At 56.4% G+C, this 22,539-nt stretch overlaps 1 protein-coding gene across 2 annotated transcripts in view; it reads right to left on the bottom strand.

Moving 5' to 3' along the window:
• Positions 1-22,539, bottom strand: part of ASS1 (argininosuccinate synthase 1) — a 52,640-nt gene that overhangs the window by 13,045 nt on the left and 17,056 nt on the right. For both annotated transcript variants that reach the window (XM_077851067.1, XM_077851068.1), the window contains 7 exons: positions 21,337-21,393; positions 19,209-19,283; positions 15,623-15,693; positions 15,016-15,046; positions 9,899-9,989; positions 7,058-7,142; positions 6,437-6,501 (listed from right to left, as the gene is read on the bottom strand). In XM_077851067.1, coding sequence (XP_077707193.1) covers positions 6,437-6,501; positions 7,058-7,142; positions 9,899-9,989; positions 15,016-15,046; positions 15,623-15,693; positions 19,209-19,283; positions 21,337-21,393 — 475 coding nt within the window. The remainder of the gene's footprint in view (positions 1-6,436; positions 6,502-7,057; positions 7,143-9,898; positions 9,990-15,015; positions 15,047-15,622; positions 15,694-19,208; positions 19,284-21,336; positions 21,394-22,539) is intronic.

Genomic DNA, 22,539 nt, shown 5'->3' with positions numbered 1-22,539 from the left:
AGGCTCCACCAGGAAGTCCTTAAAATGCCAATCTGGTCCAACATCACTTTTACAGATGGGCAGGCTGAAGCCCAAGGTTGGTGTGAGCAGCATCTAGATCTCCCTTCTCTGCCCAGGTTGCTTCTCAGAGTCTTTAACAAAGCGATCTGTGCTTACCAGGGCATGAAAAGGAACACAAATCTGAGGAGCCATGGCCGAGGAGGACAGGCCAGGGCTCTTATCCTGGCTCCAAGGTGTTCCCAAGCAGAAAAGAGCCTCTTGGGGGGGGGGGGGTGATTCTCTTATCTGCAAACCCCTGATATCTTGGTCTTGGGGGGACATATGTGTCAAAGCCCCACCTGGAGACCAGGTGCCACAAAAGAGCCTGTTCCATTTCACTAGTGTGGCTCTTGGGCAATGTCTGCTGTCCTGATCCAATCGTGACGTTTAGGGGCAAATGGCCTCCCCAGCAGGAAAGCACCAACATCCCAAGATCATGCACTGGCCCCAAGCCCTGGAGTCCCGGGGCGATGTTCAGGCCCTCACTCAGTCTCCTTGTCACTCTTGCAAACACAGTTCAAACAGGCTCTGTCATCCATTTCCATGGAGCAACTGGGAGCCACGAACCAAAAAGGCTGTTGGCGGTGGAGATGGCTGGCTGGCTGGGTGAGAACAGGGGAGGCATAGAAAACCTGCAAAAACTTGGCACAGGAGTCAGGGCCCTTCCTGTGGGGACAACAAGGTGCCACAAACAAGTGGCTCCCGATGGCTCCGGGGCAACGGAGCAAGACCCACTGGTTTAGTCACCTCTTTACAAAGACAGACGTTTGCAGAACATTTAGAAATGTCTGCTTCCAGAATGGCAGAGATGACCACAATGTTAAAGGGGCAAGTTTTCAATTCTCCTAGAAACTTTATCTCTGGGAATATAGTGACTGACCCAAGCTTACTGGTCTTTCATCCTGGGACATACTAAGAGTTTGGTGTTTATCGATTTGGAAACAGGCCTTCTAAGGATCAGTTTTGCTAGATTTTGGAAAAACCCAGAAAGTTTCAAAGGCTTCCCATCTATTGGCACAGAGACTCAACCATGCCAGCCCAGGTGGGCCAATGACTGGAGCCCTCCTGCTTTTGGCCCCCGGGGAGTCAGACTCCTTGCTTTTCTGTCTTCTGCTGGGCCAGGCAGGGGGCACAGGCCAAATGGTACCTTCAGGGCTAAGGCTGGGGACCAGAAGGCTCATGGAAATGAAACCTTCGCAGAATTCCCAGCTCAGCTTTGCTGTGTGACCTTCGTCCAGCTCAGCCACCTCCTGAGCCCCAGGCAAACTGCTCCTCATCCCAACTTCCCCTGAGACCTGCCTGGAAGGTTAAGTACACAGACACACTGTGTCTTGACGTGGTGTGCATGATGATGGTTTTGTCTCTAGAACACGGGGGCCGACTCCGCAGCATCACCTCCCAGCAGCCCAGAGAAGGAACATCAATGGTTGTGTGCAGAGTGCTAGGAGGACACAGGTACTTTCCAGCTAGGAAGAGCTCTGACCTGCCCAAAGGCCACCTGCTGCTGGCCCAAGAGAGTTGCTCCCCGGGGAAGGAGCATAGAGTGTCTGGTAGGCAGAGCTGCCTGCCCCTGTGCCCTGAGCACCAGCCTCATGGCCATCAACTCCCCAAGACAGCCACAGGAAGCATCGCGGGCAAGAGGAAAGGCACAGCCTTGACACACGGCACAATTAATATTCCTGCTCCTTTTCCTAGGTGTTAAAGTTAATTGTGACTGATCAAAAAGCTGTTTTCAGGTTGCTGCTATCGTGTGTGTGTGTGTGTGTGTGTGTGCACGTGTGCATGGGAGCATTTGAAAGATCTCCCCTCTCCTCTCCACAGGGGTAGGGGGTACAGATGATTTCTGTGTAGTCCTTCTGGAAAAAAATGACTTTAAAAAAAAACCACTGACAGAAACCTGATGCTAAAAGACTGTGGATTTGGGGCTTTTGACAGTCGGCATACAAACCACTGCGCAAAAAGAAGGAGGAGATGACAGGTGAGTCTCGCTGTCGCGGTGGAAGAGACAACAGACATCTTCGTAGTGACACGCACAGCGGCTCCAAGTGTCTATTTTCATCTCCCCGTGTTTACAGGAAAAAGACAGAGGTGTCAGCGGTTCTCTGTGGAGCAGCTTCAATCACACCATAATTACTGCCAAGGGGTGGATGGCGAAAAGGGCAAGGAGCTAGGGTGTGTGTGTGTGGGGGGGCCAATGGACCAAAGAGGAAGAGGTGAGGACCAAAATGTTGCTGCTGCTTAAATCCGTCTCCTCTGTTCCTGAGGCTGTCGGGCGGCACAGTTTGGCAGAACGGAGTGGGACCTTCTAATCAGCTGGGGCCTGGGTGGGGGTGGGGTGGGGGTTGGGGCACCTGAACCAGAGGCTTTGGTACTTTGGGAAAGCAGTCTCCAGAGGGAGACATTTGGAAAGGCCTGGGGAAGGGAGGTTGGCTGGAACCCAAGGGCTCCCCTCTTGGGTACCAGGGCCAAGGATGGAGGCAGTTGCTATGGTGATGGGGAGGCAAGTCATGGTGGGTCTCTAGCCATCCTCTATGTTCCTGGTGCCCTGCTGGCCCCAGTCTTGGGATCAGGGTGGGCCTCTGAGGGTACAGACATCTTTGTTTTCACAGGTCTCCCTCTACTCTCCATCTGGAACATTCCATCTGAGCAGAGCCTCCTGGGAGGCCTGGACAGGTGGGCAGGCAGGTGGGTAAGTGGGCGGGCAGCCCTTGCTTCTTCTTAGCCAGAAAGTGGAGGAGTCAGGAGGAAGTGAGCTAGGAGGGGAGAGTGGGAGACAGATGGGAAGGGTGGACGAGAGAGGGACAGGAAAGAGAAGAGAAGCGGGAGGGGGTCTGCAGAGGCAAGAGGCAGCAGGAGGCAGAGGTGAGATGGGCAGGGATAGGGAGCTCAGGAGACAGCCAGGATGGCTAAAGAAGGAGGGAGAAGGTGAGCGGAAGGACAGGCGCTGGCTCCCCCACCCCTCCGCTTCCCTCTTGTCTGCCCTGCCCCCCCTTCTCCTTCCCACTGATTTCATTTACTTCACTTAATTAGCCCCCCTCCAGAGTTAAAAAGATAATGTGATAATGACGATGTGAACAGCCACAATACAGCAAAAGCTACTCCATCTGCAGCTTCCCCAGCCTCCTTTCCTCTGACCCCATGACCACCCCAGACTTGGGGCACTAGCACTGCCCAACTCCCCCCACCACCACCAAAAGAAAAACAAGCCCTTTAACGAATTTCAATTATGAGCTTTGTAAAATCAATACAAATGACATCTCCCCCTTGTACACAGGGGTACGGACAATAGCGTCTCCTCGCTCTGCCCTCAATATCATTGACAATTAACGGCTTCTCCCGTTGCTGCAGACTTCATAAAAACCCGGTGTGTGGACACCCGCAACGCCCTCACTTACTGCCCTGCTCATTCTCCCTCACGACCAATCACTTGGAACGGAGGCACAAAAACAGGACACTGCCACCCTAAAATCACGAAGCAAACTTCTCTTACCTCTCTGATCCAAACAAGAAAACAGGCAAATCTCAACTTCCAGGGGGCAGATCACCTCCGGCTCCAGCTTTGACAGGTGGAGCCACAGAGAGGGAAAGCAACTTGTTAAGGTCACACAGCAAGTTCGTGGGAGTCAGAATCCCGATGGTCTTCCCCAAAGACTGTACAACCCTCAGGCTAAATGCTGTGCATTTAGGGACAGCCCCCTGCGGGTACACACAGAGGACCTGGGCACAGTGGAGGCTATGCTCCAGGAGCCTCTCCCCTGATGGGGTGTTAGGAGCCAAGGAAGTCAGAACTGACTGCTCACCTCAAGGCCCTGAACTTCAGTTGCGGTGATGCCCCCAATTCTGGGGAAAACGCATAGTGTACCATCCAGAGCTCCCTTTCTTTGTTCCACACAACCACCCATTTCACAAACAGAGAAGCCAAGGCTCTGAGAGGCTAAGTTGCTTTTTCAGGGTGATAGAGCCAAGACTGGGACTCACGTCTGCCACCAAAGCTCAGACCCTCTAGATGAGCCCTCCATTGGGCCTCCCTCAGGCTCCAGGGGCTCAGCCCCTATCAGACCTAACAGCCCCTGACCTCTACTAATCTGGAATGTTCCTACTCCACCCTCTCTATACCACATCTACCAGTTGAAGCCTATTCTCCTACCACCTCCTCCAGGATGTCTTCTCGGCATAGCCCAGTCCAGGCCTTTATTACCACCCCTCAGATCAAGTCTACTCTGACTATCCCTGTGCAGCAGGATGGCATTTCACGGAGTGGCCCCAGGCCAGTCCTTACCTGGGAAGGCAATTCATTTTCACCACAAGCGCCAATCCTGATCAGTTGGTAGTTAACTATCTGTACCCCTGGGTCACACCCATAATCCATTAGTGACAGCACAGGAAAGGCATGACGACTGGTGCCAGAGAGGACACTTCTGAGCCACAAGGAGCTCCTGGAGGGCACAGGCTGCTTCTGACCTTTCATTCTGCCCCTGGTGGCCGCTGCCATTTGTGGGGCACCTCCCCTGCACCAGACCCCATGACTAAATACAGGCCAGAACCTGGATCTGCCCCACCCCAGGGTTTGCACTCTTAACCTCCACTCTGTGCCTCTCTGGATCTGGGCATCTGTCCTGGCCTTGGTTTCCCCTTCTGTAAGGTGAGGGTGCTGGTCTGTGGCTCCCCCAAACTGCACCCCCCCTCACCAGATCTGCCTTGTGTGATTTACATTGTGCTGTCTCCCAAGGGCAGATTGAGACAAAGGGACATTTAATCAGATGTTAATACAAGTAAGAGGCGAAGGTTTAAGTGAGGACAAAAGGGAGCAGCTAATTAGTTACATTGTTCTGACAAGGCCTTCCTTTGCTTCTCCCAGATCGTAGCTGTGTTGAGGAGGAAAGAAAAAAATGACAGGAAAAGAGGCAACGTGGCCACTTCACTTCCCGTCTCCCCACATCTTTTGAGATAAATCCAGACAGGTCAGAGCTGGAAGGATCCGACCTCCCCTGCCCTGTGCCCACCGCATCACACTTGGGGAAATGAGGCCTGGAGGTGACAAGTCAGAGGTCATTAGTCAAGGCAGGGTAAGCTTGAGTGAGGACCCCCATTTCTTGTCTCCTGGACCAGCACCCTGTTCTAACAGCTGAAATCTGGCCATCAGCTCCCTGGATTTTAGAATCTTAGTAAAAACGTCCTAGAGGACAAAGCTCCATGACTCTACCCTGGCCTGGTTTCCTTTGGTTGTATTGTCTTTAAAAAAATTTTTTTTTGGTTGTGTTATCTTTTTATTTTATTTATTATTTATTTTTTAAAAAGATTTTATTTATTTATTCATGAGAGACAGAGAGAGAGAGAGAGAGAGAGAGAGAGGCAGAGACACAGGCAGAGGGAGAAGCAGCCTCCATGCAGGGAGCCTGACGTGGGACTCGATCCCGGGTCTCCAGGATCATGCCCTGGGCTGCAGGCTGCACTAAACCGCTGCACCGCCAGGGCTGCCCTGTGTTATCTTTTTAAATTGACCCTAAGCAAAGCAATTTTGAATATCCGTCAAGACAGGGGACCCTCAAAAAAAATTAAAAAATTAAAAAATTAAAAAAAAAAAGACAGGGGACCCTCAACCTCATCAGCAGTACTTAAAAAAAATCAGGTGCTCAATCTGGGGGCTCAGACTGCTGAAAGATTGCCCACTCCCTGTTAAAGTGCCCTGAGGACGTAGCATTGCTTTATCACAGGCTAGCAGGAGGTCCACTCATATGGGGAAACTGAGTCCCGGAGGGGAGGGTATGGTCCGATGACGCGGTGACGGAAAGTCACAGGGCTCTGGTTAATAAGAGAAGACTCAGGTGCCTGCTTGGTTGGGACCAACCTCTCTCCACTCCGGGCACAGCCCAAGGCGGCTGGCTGCAGGCTTGACCGTCTAGCCAAGGTGGCAGCTGCTCCGCGCAGAGGCAGAGCCCCACCCGACCCGGCGGCTCACACCACCAGCACAGCCCACAGCGCCCACCCCTGGCAGGATTCCTGCCCTGCCGGGCTGGCCGCCTCCTCCGAGCAGCCTTAATGACTGTGAAATCGGCCCTGCATGGTGTGCCTCCAAACCTGGCCAACCCGCCCGCCCTGGGGCACAGGAGAGCCCGACCTCCAGTCCGGTCCCGACCGCCCCTTTCCTCCCCTCCCCTCCCCTCCAACACCCCCCTCGCTCTCAGGACAGTGCTTCTCATAAGGCCCTTGAGAGTCAGTGGCAAAGGGCCCACAATCCCCACCCCATGGGGGAGAAACAGTCTGATGGGTGCAGGAACTTGCACAAAGTCATCCACATAGCGTGGGAGTAGCAACACCTGAATGGAATGGGAATCTGAGGGGCCTCTGGGGTCTCTGGGAGCTGAGACACGCCTCCAAGGGCAGTGAGCAGACTCACCTCGGGACTTCATCCCGATGAAACGGTTCTCCACAATGTCAATGCGGCCCACACCATGCTTGCCCCTGTGGGGAGAATGGGCCCCTTAAAACCACATGCTGCCACAAGGATTCGAGGCAGACGCCACCACCTGGCTGGGCTCTGGGCTGCAGGGTGCCAGAGCCACATGCAGGGGGTCAGGCCCCATTCCAGGATCCAAGACACAAAGGACATTGGAGCCAGGTCCCTACTCCAACTGCCCACTGTACAGGTGGGGAACCTGAGACCCCGAGAGCGAAAGGATTGACTGTGTCGCACAGTGAGTTTGCAACTTCTGTTGCCTCTGTCCTGGGGCCTTGAACGGCACCAGCCCTACCCAATGCTCATCTTTCCTATGCAGGGCCCAGAAGCTCTAGCCAGGCTGTCCCCAGGGGCCAGTATATGCTTCCCACCACCTCCAGGAGGTTGTTAACCTTCCAAGGCTGACGGCCACCAGAGGCTCCCATGCCTGCGGGCTGCACCAGGGCTGCCTGTCCTCCTCAGCCCCTAAGCCTCAAGCCATGACCATCAGCCCCAGGGGCCTACACCAGCGCTTCCCAGGGGTGGCTTCCCAGGAGGCCGGGCCAGGCTGTGGGCACTCACGCGACTTCATTCAGGTACATGAAGAGCTCCAGGGACGTGCGGTGGGTGGTGCCGTCCTTGACGTTGGTCACCTTCACGGGGACCCCTAGGGGAAGAGAGGGCGGTGGGCCTGCAGGCTGGAGCCGGGCTGGGCGCAGGAGCCGGTGCCTGCCACCCCGCCCTCTCCCTCCGCCCGCAACGCCTTAAATGGATCTGACAGATATGGACTCCAAATGACTCCTTGAAAAGCCCTGTGCAGGTTGGGGCCTGCTGGAGGGAGAGAAGGGGCGAGAACGCCCCCCAGAATGAAAGGGAAAATGCAATAAAAACGCGCCCCCCACCCTTCCCATTCTCTCTGTCCCTTTTGCATTTAGGGGCTGTGAAATTGGAACCAGCCCTGAACTAATTGAATTTCACGCTCCACCATTGTCTTACACCGGGGCACCTTCTGTCCCACCAGCTACCCAGGCCGCCTGGCCGAGGTGGGGCCGAGCTCGCGCTCGTGCGCGCACACATGCACACGCACACACCCCCACAGCCCCCTGCCACGTCTGTCAGGTGGACCCCAGTGTCCCCCCCCCGCACCCCAGAGCCACGCAGCCGCCGGCTGGGTGACGCGGTGCCCACTTGGGCAGGCGAGGTGTTAGAGGTGTCCTCGTGGATTCCGAGAAGTCGGGTCTGGGGTGGCAGGAGGGCAGGAGGGAGGCGGCCGCTGGTCCCGGAGGGGAGGGCAGGGCCGAGTCAAGGGGGGTGGCAGGGAGGGGGGGGCAGTGGGTGGGTTCAGGGTTGACTTTGAATAGCAAGGGGCACTTTCTCGAGCGGTGTGAAATGAGCAATAAATGTATTAGGGGGCTAACAAGAGAGCTGTAACAGTGACAAAGGAAAGCTGTTCAAAGTTGGCGGATAATCCCCCACCCATCTGCCCAGCTCATTACCATGTAGCCAGCGACCGGGTGCCAATCAGGTCTCAATAGAGGCTTTCGAGTCTTTATTAGCCAGGCGCCGCTTGGAGGGGCTTCCCTCAAGGCGCTGTCACCTCGCCATTCTTCACCCCCATTTCCAGGGGTTTTATAACTTGGTTGTAAATTGCTATTAAATGTAAGTCTGCCCAATAATGAACCTTAAGCCCCTCTCGCCACTGCCCGCCTCTCCCCTCTCGCTTTCTCTCCCTCCCGGTCCTATTATGGCCTTGGATGGGGCCTGCCCCAGAGAGGAGCTGACATTGTCAGTGCTGCTGCCGGAGAAAGCCTCTTAGCCTTTAAAATAGTTAATAATTAGATTAAAACTTCAAATAAATTAACTAGAGGGTGAATGGGAGTAGTCGGGGACGGCTCCTCCTGTCTATTTTTTTTTTCCAGACGGTCCCCGAATCATTAAAATGGATCACGTTTCTTGTCCGGCTCAGCCCTTGGGGCTGCCCTATTTCTGGAGGAGAGGCTGCCAGAGCCTTGTGTCCGACACCCCCACTGCCTCCTGCCCGTCTCCCACCTTCACCCAGGCTCCCCGGGGAGATCTGCTGGAGGTGCTGCCTGGGGCCGTCCCGCTGCCTTCCCCAAGATGATGCTGGAAGGTGCATCCCTGGGCCATGCCTGGGTCAGACAGAGTGGGCACTTGGGGGTCCGGCTACCCTCAGGGGCCTCAGCCCATGGTCCTTTGGTCCCCAAGTGGTGTGAAATTCAAGGGTTTGAATGGATGGGGGGAGCAGTGAAGATGCCCACTGGCTTGGCCAGGCTCTTGGGAAAGGCCAGGAATAGGTGTGTTATTCAAGTTCTAAACAGACTCTGTTTCCCTCCACTTCACTCCTCACACCATACTTGGCACCTGTGAGCATCATTTCCATGGCCTGTTTTATAGGCAAGTGAGCCTGAGGCCCAGAGCGGTGAAGTTGGTTGTCAAGGTCACACCAGCATGAGTGAGGGCAGGGATCTGAGGTGCCCTGAGAGGGGCCGATTCCCTCTCCCTCTGCTCTTGTTCCAGCCTGGGCAGCTGCCTTGTGGATGGACTGTCCAGCCTCCTTGTCCAGGCTTGGGATACCCTCTCTCTCCCTCTTGGATCCTCTAGCTCCTGCCTAGCACCACCTCCTCCTGGAAGCCTCCCTGATTTCTGCAGCTGTCAGGACAGGTCCTCTCCTTGGGTACTCTGAGCCCTCACTCTGAGCCTGGCCCTACCCCTCTCATTACCAGGCTCATCCTACATTCCCTTCTGTTCTCCATGGCAAGAGACTGGGCACTCAGGCCAGGCCAGCAAACATGTCTTGTTGATAGCAGTGAAGATAAGGAGATCAGGACACCTACCCATGGCCAGTGGGAGCACTAGCAGTTTTGAGCTTGGGGTAGAGAAGTGGGGTACAGCATTGAGTGTAGAACTAGCTGAGGCTTTAGCTGTGGGGCCAGGGGGCCCCTGAGGCCAGGTCTCTAAGATCCACGTGAGCATCTCCTTGGTACCAGGACCCTATAAGGGGCACATCCCTGACAGACCACATTCTATACCAGGCAGCAGGTGCTCTTATCCCCAGTCTACAGAAGAGGACACTGAGGATCAAGAAAACTGTGACTGTCCAAAGTCTCAAAGCAGCTGACAAAATGAGTGCTTAGGGACTGGAACGCTCTCACTTCAGAACCAGTGCCCATGAGCCCAGGTGATGGGCAGCTGAGGGTACTTTCCTTTCATGTCTGGAGGCCTCCATGGACCACACCTTCCTGGGAAGGGGCAGTTGGGAGTCCCTGAAGCCCTTGCCTGAACTCTGACTCCCAGGAACACAAGAGGGATGCAGTGGGCTCCTGCCCAGGCTCCCAGGCAGAGGGGAAAGGAGCCAGAGCCCCAAGAGCCCACCCCCTTGAACCCCGACAGGTGGGCACCTACCTTTCTTGAACTCAATCTCAAGGATGTCAGGGCTGTTGGGGGCTTTGGCGGGGTCCTGGGTCTTTGTGTAGAGGCCCGGAGGTGCTTGGTTCTGACAAAAGACAGAAAGAGGCTGGAGGATGGGGTGTCCAGAGCCAAGCCAGGCCCCGCCAGTCCCCGCACACCCCGCACCCCACCTCCTGCAGAGATTGGTACCCCTTCCCCAGAACCAGGGCGTTGCAGCACCTGCCGCCGACTGGCATAGACCCATGGGCCTCCCAGCCCCCAGCCCGGAGCTGGCCCCGCTTGCCGGGGGCCTGGGAAACAAAGGGCTCCAGGAATCAGACAATTTTTCCCCTCAACTTGATCTCATCTTTTTCTTCGACGCCCCCACAGCTGGAGGTAGAATAGCAGCAGAGGAACAAGTCAGGCAAGAAAAGTGTGAGTTTGGAGGAGCGAGGCGGCGGCGGGCTTCCCGGGAGCGGGCGCTTGCTCTCGCAGGCGCCTGGAATTGGGGTTTATTCTGCACTGACCGCAAAGCTAATGACTACGCGTGACCCCAGCAGGTGCTCTGGCGAGCCGAGCCGTCCCCCGGGTCCTTGAGGTTAATACTCACAGGGAGAAAAGAGAAGAGCAAAGCAAAAACCCATTTGAAAACACATCAACCTTTATGTATATTTTTCCTTGGGTGGGTTGGAAAATGGGCCTCTCGTCTTGATGCAGCGGGTAGAGGGGCTGCTGGCTACATGGGGCTCTCAAAATTCTCTCCTGGCTCCTGAAGCCCAAGGGCCCCCCACAAGCTGTGCTCGGACCCTGGACACCAAGGTGACGGGGGTCCTCTTGGCCTCACTGTTCCGGTCTCCCCTGTGGGCACCCCTGGACCCTAGCTATTTCCACCTGGACACCTTAAATCTTTGTTTTCAATACCCATCGGACATTTATGTGTCACTTTCTGCCTGCGGCTTCTTTTGGGTTCTCAGCAGCCCCATTTGGTAAGAAGGTCAATTGCTGTCACCCTAGAAACAGAGGCTGAGGAGGAGAGACCCCCCTTCCCTCACTGAGTTCCGTGTGGGGCTGGACCCGGCACAGGGCAGGGAACTCTGAGGCCGGCCACAAATATATGCTGGATTTTAGAGGGGTGGAAAATACTCAAAGCTGGGAAGTCAAGATCCCCTGCTGTGGGGCCTTGGCCAAGGTGCTTTACTTCCTTGGGCCTGTTTTCCTCACCTGCAAAATGGGGAAAGGATAGCTGCCCTTGACTGCCTTACACCTTAAGGATATAGATGGTTTTCATAGCTTTTACTGGACATGAACATCACCCGAGAAGATGCCAGGGAAAACCAGGTGCAAGTTGTTACCTGCTCTGCAGGTGGGAAGGACAGCTGGTGGTGACTGCATCTCGGAAGACCCCCTCCAGAAGGGGTGGTCAGCAGCAATGCCTCGGATGCCTCACCTGTGGTCACTTTGCTTGTGGGCTCTGTGTCTGGGTGACCAGCCATCCTGCTTCCTGCACCCCTAGGAACCTCTCAGTCCTGGGCAAGGGGGATGGTTGGTCCTTCTACTTCTGAGCTCAGACAGGGGCCTGAGGTGGACTGGGCACCTCCGGGGTGCCATGTGACGTGGGATCAGCTGTATCCCTTCATCTGTTTTCCATTTGTGGGGTGGGAATAAGGATCCAGAACTGGCCTCAAAGAGGGAGAGGGTCCTTAGGGACCCTAAGCCTGAAGCCTCTGCGGAACAGATGGAAAACCAAGACCAAAGAAGTGGTTCGACCAAACCATATTGCCTGTCCCCACCAGAGTGGGAGCCCCACTGTGTGGGGACTCTGGAATCCCTGTCTAGTGCTCTTTCTATCACCCCCTGTTGTTTCCCAGCTGCTTTAGAAACCTCAGGGCTGAGAAACAGTGCAAGGGACTTGGTCAGAGACAACCAGCATCATTAACCATGGGGACAGGCTTCAGGCGGGTGCAGAGAAGTGCCCGGCTCCCCAGGCCCCACTGGGTCCTGCCAACCACTGCATCCTTGGGCACAGACAGGCCCGATGACCAGCCATCCTTGGCCAGAAGGCAAAGTGAACCAGGGCTTGGGCCTCTAGGTGTCCAACGTGACTCCACAGCCTCTTTCCTGCCTGCCCGGGGCCCCTGCCGGGCCCCCAGCCCAGGATGAACTCAAAGCAGGGTGCCAGGACCCAGAGTCCACGCCCCCACCCACGGCTCCTTCCTCCTACCTCCACCTGCACAGCCTGAACTTCTCCTGCCACCCTTCTCCGCAGACCAGCAGGATGGGAGACCTGCGCTCTACAGTGCAAGTTGGAGGCAGCTGGTGTGGTTTCCAACACCCTGACAGCACCGATTAAATAAAATAACTAAATAGAAATAAAGTGACATTTGCTTTGCATTCTGGGGTGGCTGGGCGCCTGCCTTCTTTTTACTCTCCCTCCTAAAAGCCCAGTTCAAATGACAAATAGTTTGTTCCTGAGTATCAATACCATCTATTTATCCATCCCGGCAGGAGGGCTCACTTCCAATGTCATCTGCTGGGGGGGGGGGGGTTGCTGGGGGGAGGGAAGAGAGGGAAGAAAAAAAGAGAGAGAGAAGCTGGGGGGGGGGGGTGGAGAGGACGAAAGAAAGCATGAAACAGGGCCGAGAAGGAGAAATTGGAAGCAAATGGCCCATGAACTAAACCATGATGTAGAGGCATGATCGATGCTGCAAATGGTTTATTCATCCATCAGATATGGCGGGCCGGCACTGAATGAACTCTTTCTCTGTGTGCCGTATGAAGTTAAAGCAAGTAAATTTCTATCTTTCTTCGCATTAGCTGCCTCATTGCCCTTCAATCAGCCATCACGGAGGCAGAAAATGGCTCCACCATCTGCCTTCAGACCCTCCCTTCGGCAGGTCTCCGAGCTTTTTTTGGAGAGGGGGAGGGGGCCCCTGTTCCCTTAAGCCCTGTCTCCCCATCTCCTCCCAAGGGGGCCAGGGCTGCGGGGGCGCAGCGGCTCTCAGCTGCTGGAGGATGGCACTGGGCCCCTGGGCACTGCCTCCTTATCCCTGGGATCCAGGGGACAGTGTAGGGGGGACACCCCAGGAGGCAAGGGAGGGTCCTGGGGTTTAATCTGGGCGAGCCCCCTCACAAAGCAGGGCAGGCCCAGAGAGCCGGACCCCGGGTTCCTCAGCTTCACCCCACACTTCGTCTCTCTCGCGTACCCAGCCCAGCCTCCCCAGCCTGAGGAGAGGGGTCCTGGGAGGATCTTGGCCCCTTCCTCCCCAAACAATCTTAGCTTGCCTGAGGAGGGAAGGAGGCACCCCTGGCTTCAAGATTGAGGTATAAGGATAGGCCAAGAGCTTTCTATGCTGCAGAAGGGAGGTGCTGCGGTTTCTCCCTGTGTGCACAAAGAATCGAAGGCTCAGAGAGGTTGGGTCACTTGCCCAAGACTGTACTGCAAATTGTGGCAGAGTCAGTATTTGGATCCCTGTTTCTTGTCTCTGGGATGGATGCATCAACCTTCCCACCTGATCAGGGGCCAAAATCCTTAAAAAGACACCCTTTAGCACTTACTCCTCCATCCACTGGCCTCATGAAATGGAAGGTCAGAGGGGAAGGACCTGCCCAGGTCACAGACCCATCTGTACCCCCAGCACTGCCCCAGGGGCTAGTTTCCCTCTAGCCATGGCTCTGCCCCTTGTTCTGAGATGAGAGCACCACAAGATGTTTGGAGAGGGGTAGAAGGGATAGCCTGCCTGTGCACAGCTCTGCCTTTGCTGGGCTTAGCCTCCCCCCACCCCCCTTGGCGCTGACTGACTGGCTAATTAGGGGTGGCTGGCCTGAGTGTCATGGGGTCAGCAGAGCATGAACTGGAAAAACCTGTGGCCAGCAGGCAGCAGCCCTGTGGGGCCATCAGCCCCCAGGGGGCAAGGGTGCGGGCTCTCTTGAGTGACATGGTTGGGCAGAGTGGAGTGCGGGTGGGGGCGGGCCATGGGGGAACCACAGAGGCAGGAGGGCCAGCTCGGAGAGGTGGGGCGCCCTGGGGGTGAGTCACTTCTCTGGGCCTTGGTTTCTCGGTTTCCTCGCCCATAAAATGAAGATGCATACAGCGAGGAGCCAAGGAAAGTAAGCCAAGAAAATGCTAAACCCAGGCCTGGCCCCAGAACCGGTCGCTGGTCCTGGGAGGCCTGGTCCCCTCTGGGAGCCATCCCAGGAACCCCGGTAGAGCTCTAGCTCTCCCACCCTCACCAATACCACCAGGTCATCCTCCCCTCCAGCTGGCCTTCTTGGATTCCCCCAGGCCCAGCTGCCCAAGCGACCCCCTCACAGCACACTTCTTCCCTAACGTCAGACAAGCAGCCCACCCCACCCTCAAACCCCCGCCCCAGTGTGGGGCTGAGCCAGGGAACAGAGACACATTCCCTCAGGGACAAAGAGATTTTTCTCTTCCCAGGATAGATTTCATCCTGCCACCCTCCACCCCATCTCCCACGGTGGCAGGGGGACATACAAAGGGAAACCCCCCCAGGGATAGAAATCCTAAACTTCAAACAGGGCCGAGGCCCAGGCTGGCCAGTCTAGGAGGCTGGGGACAGGGGATCAGGGCCGCCTGCCTTGGGCGGGTGTGGAGCACAAACCCAGACAAATGGGTCCTGAGGCTCTAATCTGTGCCACCCCCACTCCCCACACCGACCCCATTGCAGCAGCAGCAGCAGCAGCAGCGGCGGCCTGAGAGCTGGTGGGCACAGGCCGGGCCCTCCCACAAGTGTCTCATCTGCCTAATTGCTTCTTTATTGTCTTACAATCACACACTCTCTCCATGCTGCCCTGAAATATTTCCTTACCCTATTCATCCCAGCAGCAATTAGAAAAAGAGTGCTGGGGGTGGGGGGTGTCTCAAAACCGAGCAGCAGCATGGAGCAGGCATGCGGAGGGGGCCCCAGTGGGGAGGATCTGGATGCAGGCAGGGCTCGGCCCCAGGCCCACACCCGGCCCCCGTGAAATTTCAAATTAGGCTACAATCACATCAGACAGCATCGGCACGGAGCAGCTACCACCAAAGACGGCAGCGGGTTCACAGGAAACTGGGGAGGCCGGGGGTGGGGGTGGTGGTGGGGTGGTGGTGGTGGTGGTGGAGGTGGGGGTATTACCTTGGGGTTCTCCAGGATTCCAGCCTCGTAGCTATGAGGGAAAAGGGAAGGGAAGACAGGAAATCAGGTGGGGAGGCGGGGAGGCGGGCAGGGAGGACCCCCCCCCCCAACAAATCTGCTCTGCCCTTCTTTCTCTGCCAAAGCAACTGCTGCCAACCCTGTCTGGAACATTCTGGGCTGACCGCAGTTGGCTGTGGGAGCTGCAGGTTGCAAGAAAGAGCTGGGACATTTCCCTCAGTCTTCTGGGGCATAGCCCCGGGCTTTGCATCTGCGGGGTGGGGGGGTGGGGGGGGCGGGGCGGGGCACGACTTCACTCACTGCTGTTCTCTCTGCTTTAAACACACTTCCCCCTGCACCTCGGCCAGTCAGTTCCTTCTCATTCTTGAAGTTTTCACCTCAAATGCCACTTCCTAGAGGAGCCCACCCCAACACCCCAGCTGAGGCCAGATGCCTGTTATCTAGCCCCATGAGCCTGGGAGTGAGCCCCAAGAGTACTGGGTAGGAGGGAGGGGGGGCGGGGACCACCACTGAGGCTACATCTGCCCTGTGAAGGCAGGTGCTCCCTGATGTGGGGCAGGGCAGCGCACAGGTGGGATGTCTGGCTTACCTGATATGCATGAGGTTCTCATCCATGCTCCATGGATTCTTGGGGGTGACTGGAATGGGGATTCCATGTTGCTGCGGGTAAGACGGGACACGGGGCAGGTGTGAGGCAGCTTGCAGTTGGCCTGAGGGTTTTCTTTCAGGGCTGCACACATCCCCAAACTCTGGTCCTCATGCAGGCAAGACCCAGCGCCACCCTCTGGTGTCCATCTCCTCCCCAATCACCATCCCCTGCCCCCCACGTGTCCCCCATCGCCAACCCGGCCCCACTGCCTGGGGAACGAGTGAGGGCCCCGTTACTGGACATGCCCATGCAGAAACAAGACCGTGTGTCTGAGATGTCATGGAGAGGATGCTGAACTTGGAGGTTCCTTCCAGAAGAGTCTCTGAGTCTATATATTTCACAGGCCCTGAAGCACTAGAGTGTGCCAGGCAGTGTGCCAGAGGTTTCCCACTTGTTGACCCCGGCTGGGCGCAGGAAGGGTCTGAACTTCCACCGTAGACCTCAACCAAGGCATCTGCGCCCACACAGCACTTAATGTCACCCCAAGGAAGTGGCTTCTAGCTCATGGCACTTGTTTACGGTACCTGCCTGGCACTTCCTGGGAGCCACCCCTCTCCCCTTGCCTGGCACAGTCACCACAGACATCACTTTGTGACCCTGAAAGGAACATCCCAGGTCCATCTCAACCCTCTCCATCCTCCCCCTTGGTTGTTTTGCTTCCCAGATGGTTTGATCCATTGTTCAAGGAGAAAACTCATCCCAACCAAGACCGTGGGTCTGAAGACCCATCTCAGCCTTTTGGATTAAGGATGAGGCTGATCCCTTTGCCACTCCACGCTGCCTTGGCTGACACCTGGTGGGAATCCAACACACTCAATACATTCTGCTTTCCCCTCTCCTTGCCCATGGAGCACAGAGGCAGCTAAGTGGCCCAGCCAGGCCCCTGTAAGGCAGTGAGACCTGAAGCTTTGCTTCCCCAGCCCCTCTTAGCACCTTCTGCACCGCTCCCCCCCCCTGCCACACTGTGGTCCTAGAACCTGGCCAGCCCTGGCTGGTCCCTGTAGCCCCCTCCTGCATCATCCCATCTCTCCTGATGGGGCCCCCCTAGTCTGTGCTCATTCCCACTATGGTAGGATTCCAGCCTCCTCCAGGAACCCACTTTGTTCCTTTATCACCACCCTAAAGTTTCAAAATAAATGGAGCTAAAACCTTCCAGGTGTTTCTTTCAAGCTTTGCCAGGGGAATTGCTTTAAAAGACATGGTCCATATCTATTCTAGGATTTGTGTACTCTTCAATTTAAATCACAATGGGCAAATAGGAGCATCTCATTTAGAGGCTGCTCATCCCGCTTCTCAAAGTTGCTGAGCATCCAAGGCACATGCCAGCCCCCCCTCCCTCCATCCAGGTAGAATAGGCCAGGGGTGAGAGGACCAGGGACCCCTGCACAAAAGCTGGAATTGCGGGCTGGGGGCCGAGAAAGTCAGCAGATGGGTTCCCTGCAGCCTTTGTCTTGGGAAGGGGTTTGGAAACACGTTTGCCTTCTTCCCCACTGGGCCTCCGTGGTTGTGGTGGGAGCAAGAAAATGAAAAAGGGAGGGAAAGTGGGCAGGACAGGATAGGCAACCCCTCCTCAGCAGGCAGAGACACACACATATGCCAAAAACGGCAGTCCCTTGACCAAAGAGATTTCTGTTTCCCCTCCCCTCTCTAGCCTTAGGTGTCCACCGCTCCCCCCAACCCCCTGCCCACCCACCCAAGGAACTCTCGCTGCACTTGAGGACAAAAACCAAAACCATCGGGCAGCCTGGGTGGCTCAGTGGTTTGGCGCCGCCTCCAGCCCAGGGTGTGATCCTAGAGACCCAGGATCGAGTCCCACGTCAGGCTCCCGCATGGAGCCTGCTTTTCCCTCTGCCTGTGTCTCTGCCTCTCTCTCTCTCTCTCTCCACTCTGTGTTTCTCATAAAGAAATAAATAAAATCTTCAAAAAACAAAAACAAAAACAAAACCATTTTCCACGACAGCACAGAGGTGACTGGCCTGCTTTCCAGCCCCTACCTAGTACGCTGGCTTTTTAAAAGAAATTAATTATGGTGACGATGCTAACGACAGGATGATGACCGGGGTGGGGGTGGGGGGTGGTGCAGAAAATGGAGTGAATGTGTGTTTGTGGGTCTCCTGCCGCACCTTTTGGCCTTGGCAACTTATCGGTCTTGAAAGCAGGGATTTTCAAAGCGCCATTGATTTTTGTCTCAGCTGAATCAGCTGCCTGGCTCTGCATTTTGGACAAAGCCCGTTTGCTGCTCAGTTATTCTGGTCATTTCCTGGGTGCAGAAACGCGGCCTCCCTCCTAGAATGTGCTCAGATTCCCCAGAGCTCAAGGCAGATGCCAGCCTCCCAGGGAGGCTCCAGGGCCCGGGGGCGGGGTGGGGGGGGCCCAGACTCGGCTCTCCTCGACATGCTTTCCTGTTCAAAGGTTATTGAGGACAGAAGCTTTGTGAAGGGGCTTCTCCCCAAAATCCGGGAAGGAGTGACAACACTCCTGAAAATCATCTTCACTGGGAAAACCAGGAGCTGCTTTTGTGTGGGGCTTAACGGAAATGCAGGGCAAGGCACGGGTCACCCTGGCCCTCTCTTGAACTGGGACTGCCGTTGTGAGAATGGAGACGGGGCGGGGGTTCCAATTCATTATTCTTAAAGATGAAACGTGCTCCATATTCTATATCAAGGAGACGAAGGGGGGTGGGAAGCCTCGTCAACCTCGGTTCTCTTAATAGCACTGCTATTTGACAATTTGTTTGGCAACATATGGGCTTGCTCTTGTAAACTCCCCTCTTAATAATAAAACAACAGATGGTACAGGAGATCTTTCCTCCAAGCCCTCCAGGTCTTAATGGGATGCTGGCGGCAGGGGCAGGGCTGTGTCCCTGCCGAGTCCCCTACCACGCAGCACCTTGACTGCAGCAAGAGCTCACAGCCAGCCCCGGTGACTGCTATTTAAAACCCGAGCAATTTTCTGGTGTGTGCACCGAGTTGCTTTTCCCCCGTCTGATTGATTGAGGCTGTTTGTCAAGGGCTGCCATCGAGTCGCTAAAAAGAAAGGTACCCCGGGGAGCGGCTAAGGATCTTGATGCAAAACTTCTAATATGTTTTATTGCAACTTGTACTTCAAAAGGGCTGGCTCGACAAAAGCCTTTGTCTGCCACTGCCCCTCGGAGTGCCTACCTGCTCCTGGCAAAGCACCGGGACAATGAGCAGCCAGGTAACTGGGGGCCAGAGAACCTCTCACTCACACCTCCCACGGAGGTGGCAGGAGAACGGGAGGCAGAGGGTGCCTGTCACCATCGGACTTGGCAGACTGAGGACTCTCCATGGAGACTCCTGGCCCAGGCAGTGACCACACCTCTGTGGGGCTGGCCCTGGGGACAGCGGCCACAGGGGTCAGCTGGGGCAGAGACTCGGTGCCCCCAGGATGGGGATCAGCCCCAGCCTTATGCTGCTGGTCTAGGAGGCCCCCCTGAGAAGGATATGCCCCCCCGGGAGGGGGCAGTAGGCAAGGGCTGGGGGCTTGAGGGGAGACTCAGCCATACCTTTGCATATTCCATCAGATCATTGCGGCCCTGGAACCGGTTGTAGAACTCGGGCATCCTCCAGGGAGCGATGACCTGGGCACAGGGCAAGGAGTCAGACGTGGGAGAGCCCGGATGTTGGCTCAGAGCCGGCCTCTCTATTACGGGGCCCGGGACCCCCAATGCTCACCTGGAGTCTCCTGCTGCCTCCTCCCCAAAGAGGACATAGTCCACGTGGGGTGGGCAGAGGTGCCCCATCAGGCAGGGGAAGGACAGGACCTGCTACACTGGGGGTGGCTTTGTAGAGGCCCGGGCTCCACGGCAGAATGGCTTTGTGTCCCCCAGTGGGGTCCCTGCCCTTCTGGGCTTCCGTCTGTCTGAGATTTGAGGGTTTGAACTAGATGGGCCTCACATTTCTCACTAGTGTCCCTGGGCAGAGGACTAGTACGCCTGACCCCACCCCTTGGTGACTCAGGCAGGGTTCACACTGCTGCGGAAGCCCAGCCAGGCCCTCTCCGGGACAGTGGCCCGCAGACAACATACAGCGATCCCATCCTGTTTCTCTTGCTTTCCCTCCTTCTGCTCACCAGAGCTGCTCTGGGTGCCAGCCTGGAGGTGTAAGGGCAGGTCCCCAAGAAGAGCCCCCACCCAGCGCTGGAGCCAGCCAGGCCCCTACCTCTGATGGTAAACTTTTCTGGGGTCTCGGCCTTAGAATGAACAGCCCCTGGGGCAAGCCTGGCCATGGGAGCACCCTCTGGCCTCATCTTAGCTCCCAGAGACCAGCTTTGGCCCCTACCCGCAGTCCCTTGGCTTGGCCTCTGCAGACAGAGATTCAGAAACCGGACACCAGGCTCCCCCCAGCTGCTGTGGGACCCCAGAGAGTGGGGGTCAGGAGAAAGCCCCCATGGCCACAGGCCTGCAGCGAGCTAGCAAGCAGCCACCTCAAGGACTTCTTAGCTGCCCAGTGTTTGGGGTCAGAAAAGATCATTAGAGCTCATTACCTCCAGGCCACTCCCACCCAGCAAGCAGCTGCTGGCTGGTTAAAGGGACAGAGAAAGGTGTTCCACTTAAAAAAAGAAAGAAAAAAGGAACCCCTTAGGGCCCTCTCAGAGCTTAGGAAGAGGCACATCTTCTGCAGCCTTAGCCTGAAGTGACCTCTAAGGGGTCCAGACCTAGGCCTGTGATGGCCAGTTTGGTACCTGGAAGCCACGTATGGCCACTGAGACCTGAAATGTGGCCGGTCCCCACTCAGATGTGCCCCCAATGCAAAGCATACAGGGATCTTGAAGACTTAGTACAAAAGATGGAGAACATGTCATGAATAGTGTTTTTGCATGGATGACAGGCTGAATGGTATCATTTGGGTACACGGGGTTCAGTGAAATATATTATTAAAATGATGTCACCTGTTGCTTTTCATCTTGTTTTTTGTTTGTGTTAACATGGTCACTAGAAAAATTTAAATTCCACATGGGCCTCACATTGGTAGCGCAGTACAGCTCCGTATGCCTGGAGCCTGGTAGACACGGGAGGAAGGAAGGAAGGAAGGAAGGAAGGAAGGAAGGACAGATGGACACAAGCCCAGGTCCCAGGTCAGGTTGGAGGAGGCAGGGGTAGCAGTGGGCAGCTGGACAGTCCTGCCATGCACTCTCAGGCCTGTTGATTGATTCAGGCCTGGAGGTTGATTCCCCCAGACTCTGGTGATTCCCACTCCAGGAAAGGGATCCAGGATGCTAGAGGCCAGGTAGTCAGAGCAGAGCCAGGGCCTTAGCCAGGTGGCCCTGACCAGGGTTGAGTGGGCTGTGAGCACCCCAGAAACAGGCCAGTAATGACCCAGAACTATTCCAGCCTGCCCCCACGAAAGAAGATCTGAGAACACCGAAGGCACTGGCCAAAGGGCCAGGCCACATCTTTCTGTCCAATGCCCCCACCTACCTGGCCCCTGGGCTAATGGTCAGAGTGCTGTGCCCCTGTATCTGGCACGAGCACGCGGTCTCTCCAGGAGAAAGAGATGCCCCCATCCCCCTCCTGGAGACTCAGGAGCATTCTGTCCCTGTCCATAAAAATTCCCAGAACTCCATACCCTGCACCCTCCACCCAGAGACATTAGCCCCCAGCACCCACCCCAAGGGGAGGAGCAGCATCTTACCTTAATCTGAGGTGCCAGTGAGTAGCAGGTGAGTTCAAATCGGACCTGGTCATTTCCCTGAAATATGAGACAAGGCATCGTCAGGAGCCCTCACTACTGCTGACAACCTCCCAGAGGGCTGCTCAGGGCAGGCCCACTGGATGGTTCTCTTCTCACCTCCGACCCTGAAACCCTCTGAGGTGGGTACTACTATTGGCCTGTTTTAAAGATGAATGTTGGTCTTTGTCAGAGAGGAAACCCCAGCTCCTGCCTTCAGGTGGAGTCAGGATGGGAATCCAGGACTCCCTGAGCACAGAGCAGAGCAGGGTGGGTGTGCAGGTCTGCTGGACAGGATGCTCATGTGCTAGGCACATGGCAGGATGGGGACGTGTGTGTTTGGGAAAGTGGCAGGACAGGTACACGTGTCGTCATGCATGTGTGCACTTTGGGGGCTGCATGCGTGTGTGCCAGGCTGGAGGTCTGGCCCTGCCAGGACCCCAGTCCTTCTCTAGGTGGCCCCCAGCTGCCGGCACCTCAGCCTCTTCTTCCTGAAGTTTCTCTCCCCGCCTGGCCCCATCTGCCCCAATCCAGAGATTGAGTCTGGGGATCAGGCCTCATATCCACAGAACTGGGACTCCTGTGGCCTCTGTGAGGCTCAGTCTCCCATGTGTACAGTAGCTGATTGGCAGGGAGCGGGTGGAACCAGGTGACTGCGGAGGGGCCTTGGCTGCCTGGCTCTGGACACCGAGGTCCAACAGAAGAGACGGTCCCAGGGCCCAGAGCCCGGGACCCCCACACCCTCCGCCCCAGCAAGGGCTGCCCTGCCTCCCGGCTCCCGCATCCTTTGCTGCCAGAGGAAGACTTGTCTGAGCCTGGGCCGATGACGGGGAGGAGGAAGAGGAGGCCGCAGACACGGGGGCTGCCAGCGTCCTGTCCGTGCCCTGCCTGCTTGCCTTCAGCTCGGCGCCCGGAGTGGGGACTGAAGCTGCGGAAATAACAGAGGGACCTTTCGCCTACTGTGAAAACTGCATGGGCCCAGCGAGGCGGCGGCGAGAATGACATGTTATTTTCCAGAGTCTTGTCAGGCGGCACAGAAATGCAGGCCCCAGCCCCTCGCTGCCCACCCAGGAGCCTGAGGGCCGGGCTGCCCCCTCGCGAGCCTCTCAGGGTGGGGGGGTGGGGGCGTGATCTGCGCCAGACCCGTCACCCCACTCCCCTCCCCAG

The sequence above is a fragment of the Canis aureus genome, chromosome 16 (assembly GCF_053574225.1).
Source record: "Canis aureus isolate CA01 chromosome 16, VMU_Caureus_v.1.0, whole genome shotgun sequence".
NCBI lineage: Eukaryota > Metazoa > Chordata > Mammalia > Carnivora > Canidae > Canis > Canis aureus.
Note: the sequence above shows the minus strand (reverse complement) of the source record. Positions and strands in the feature narration are given on the sequence as shown.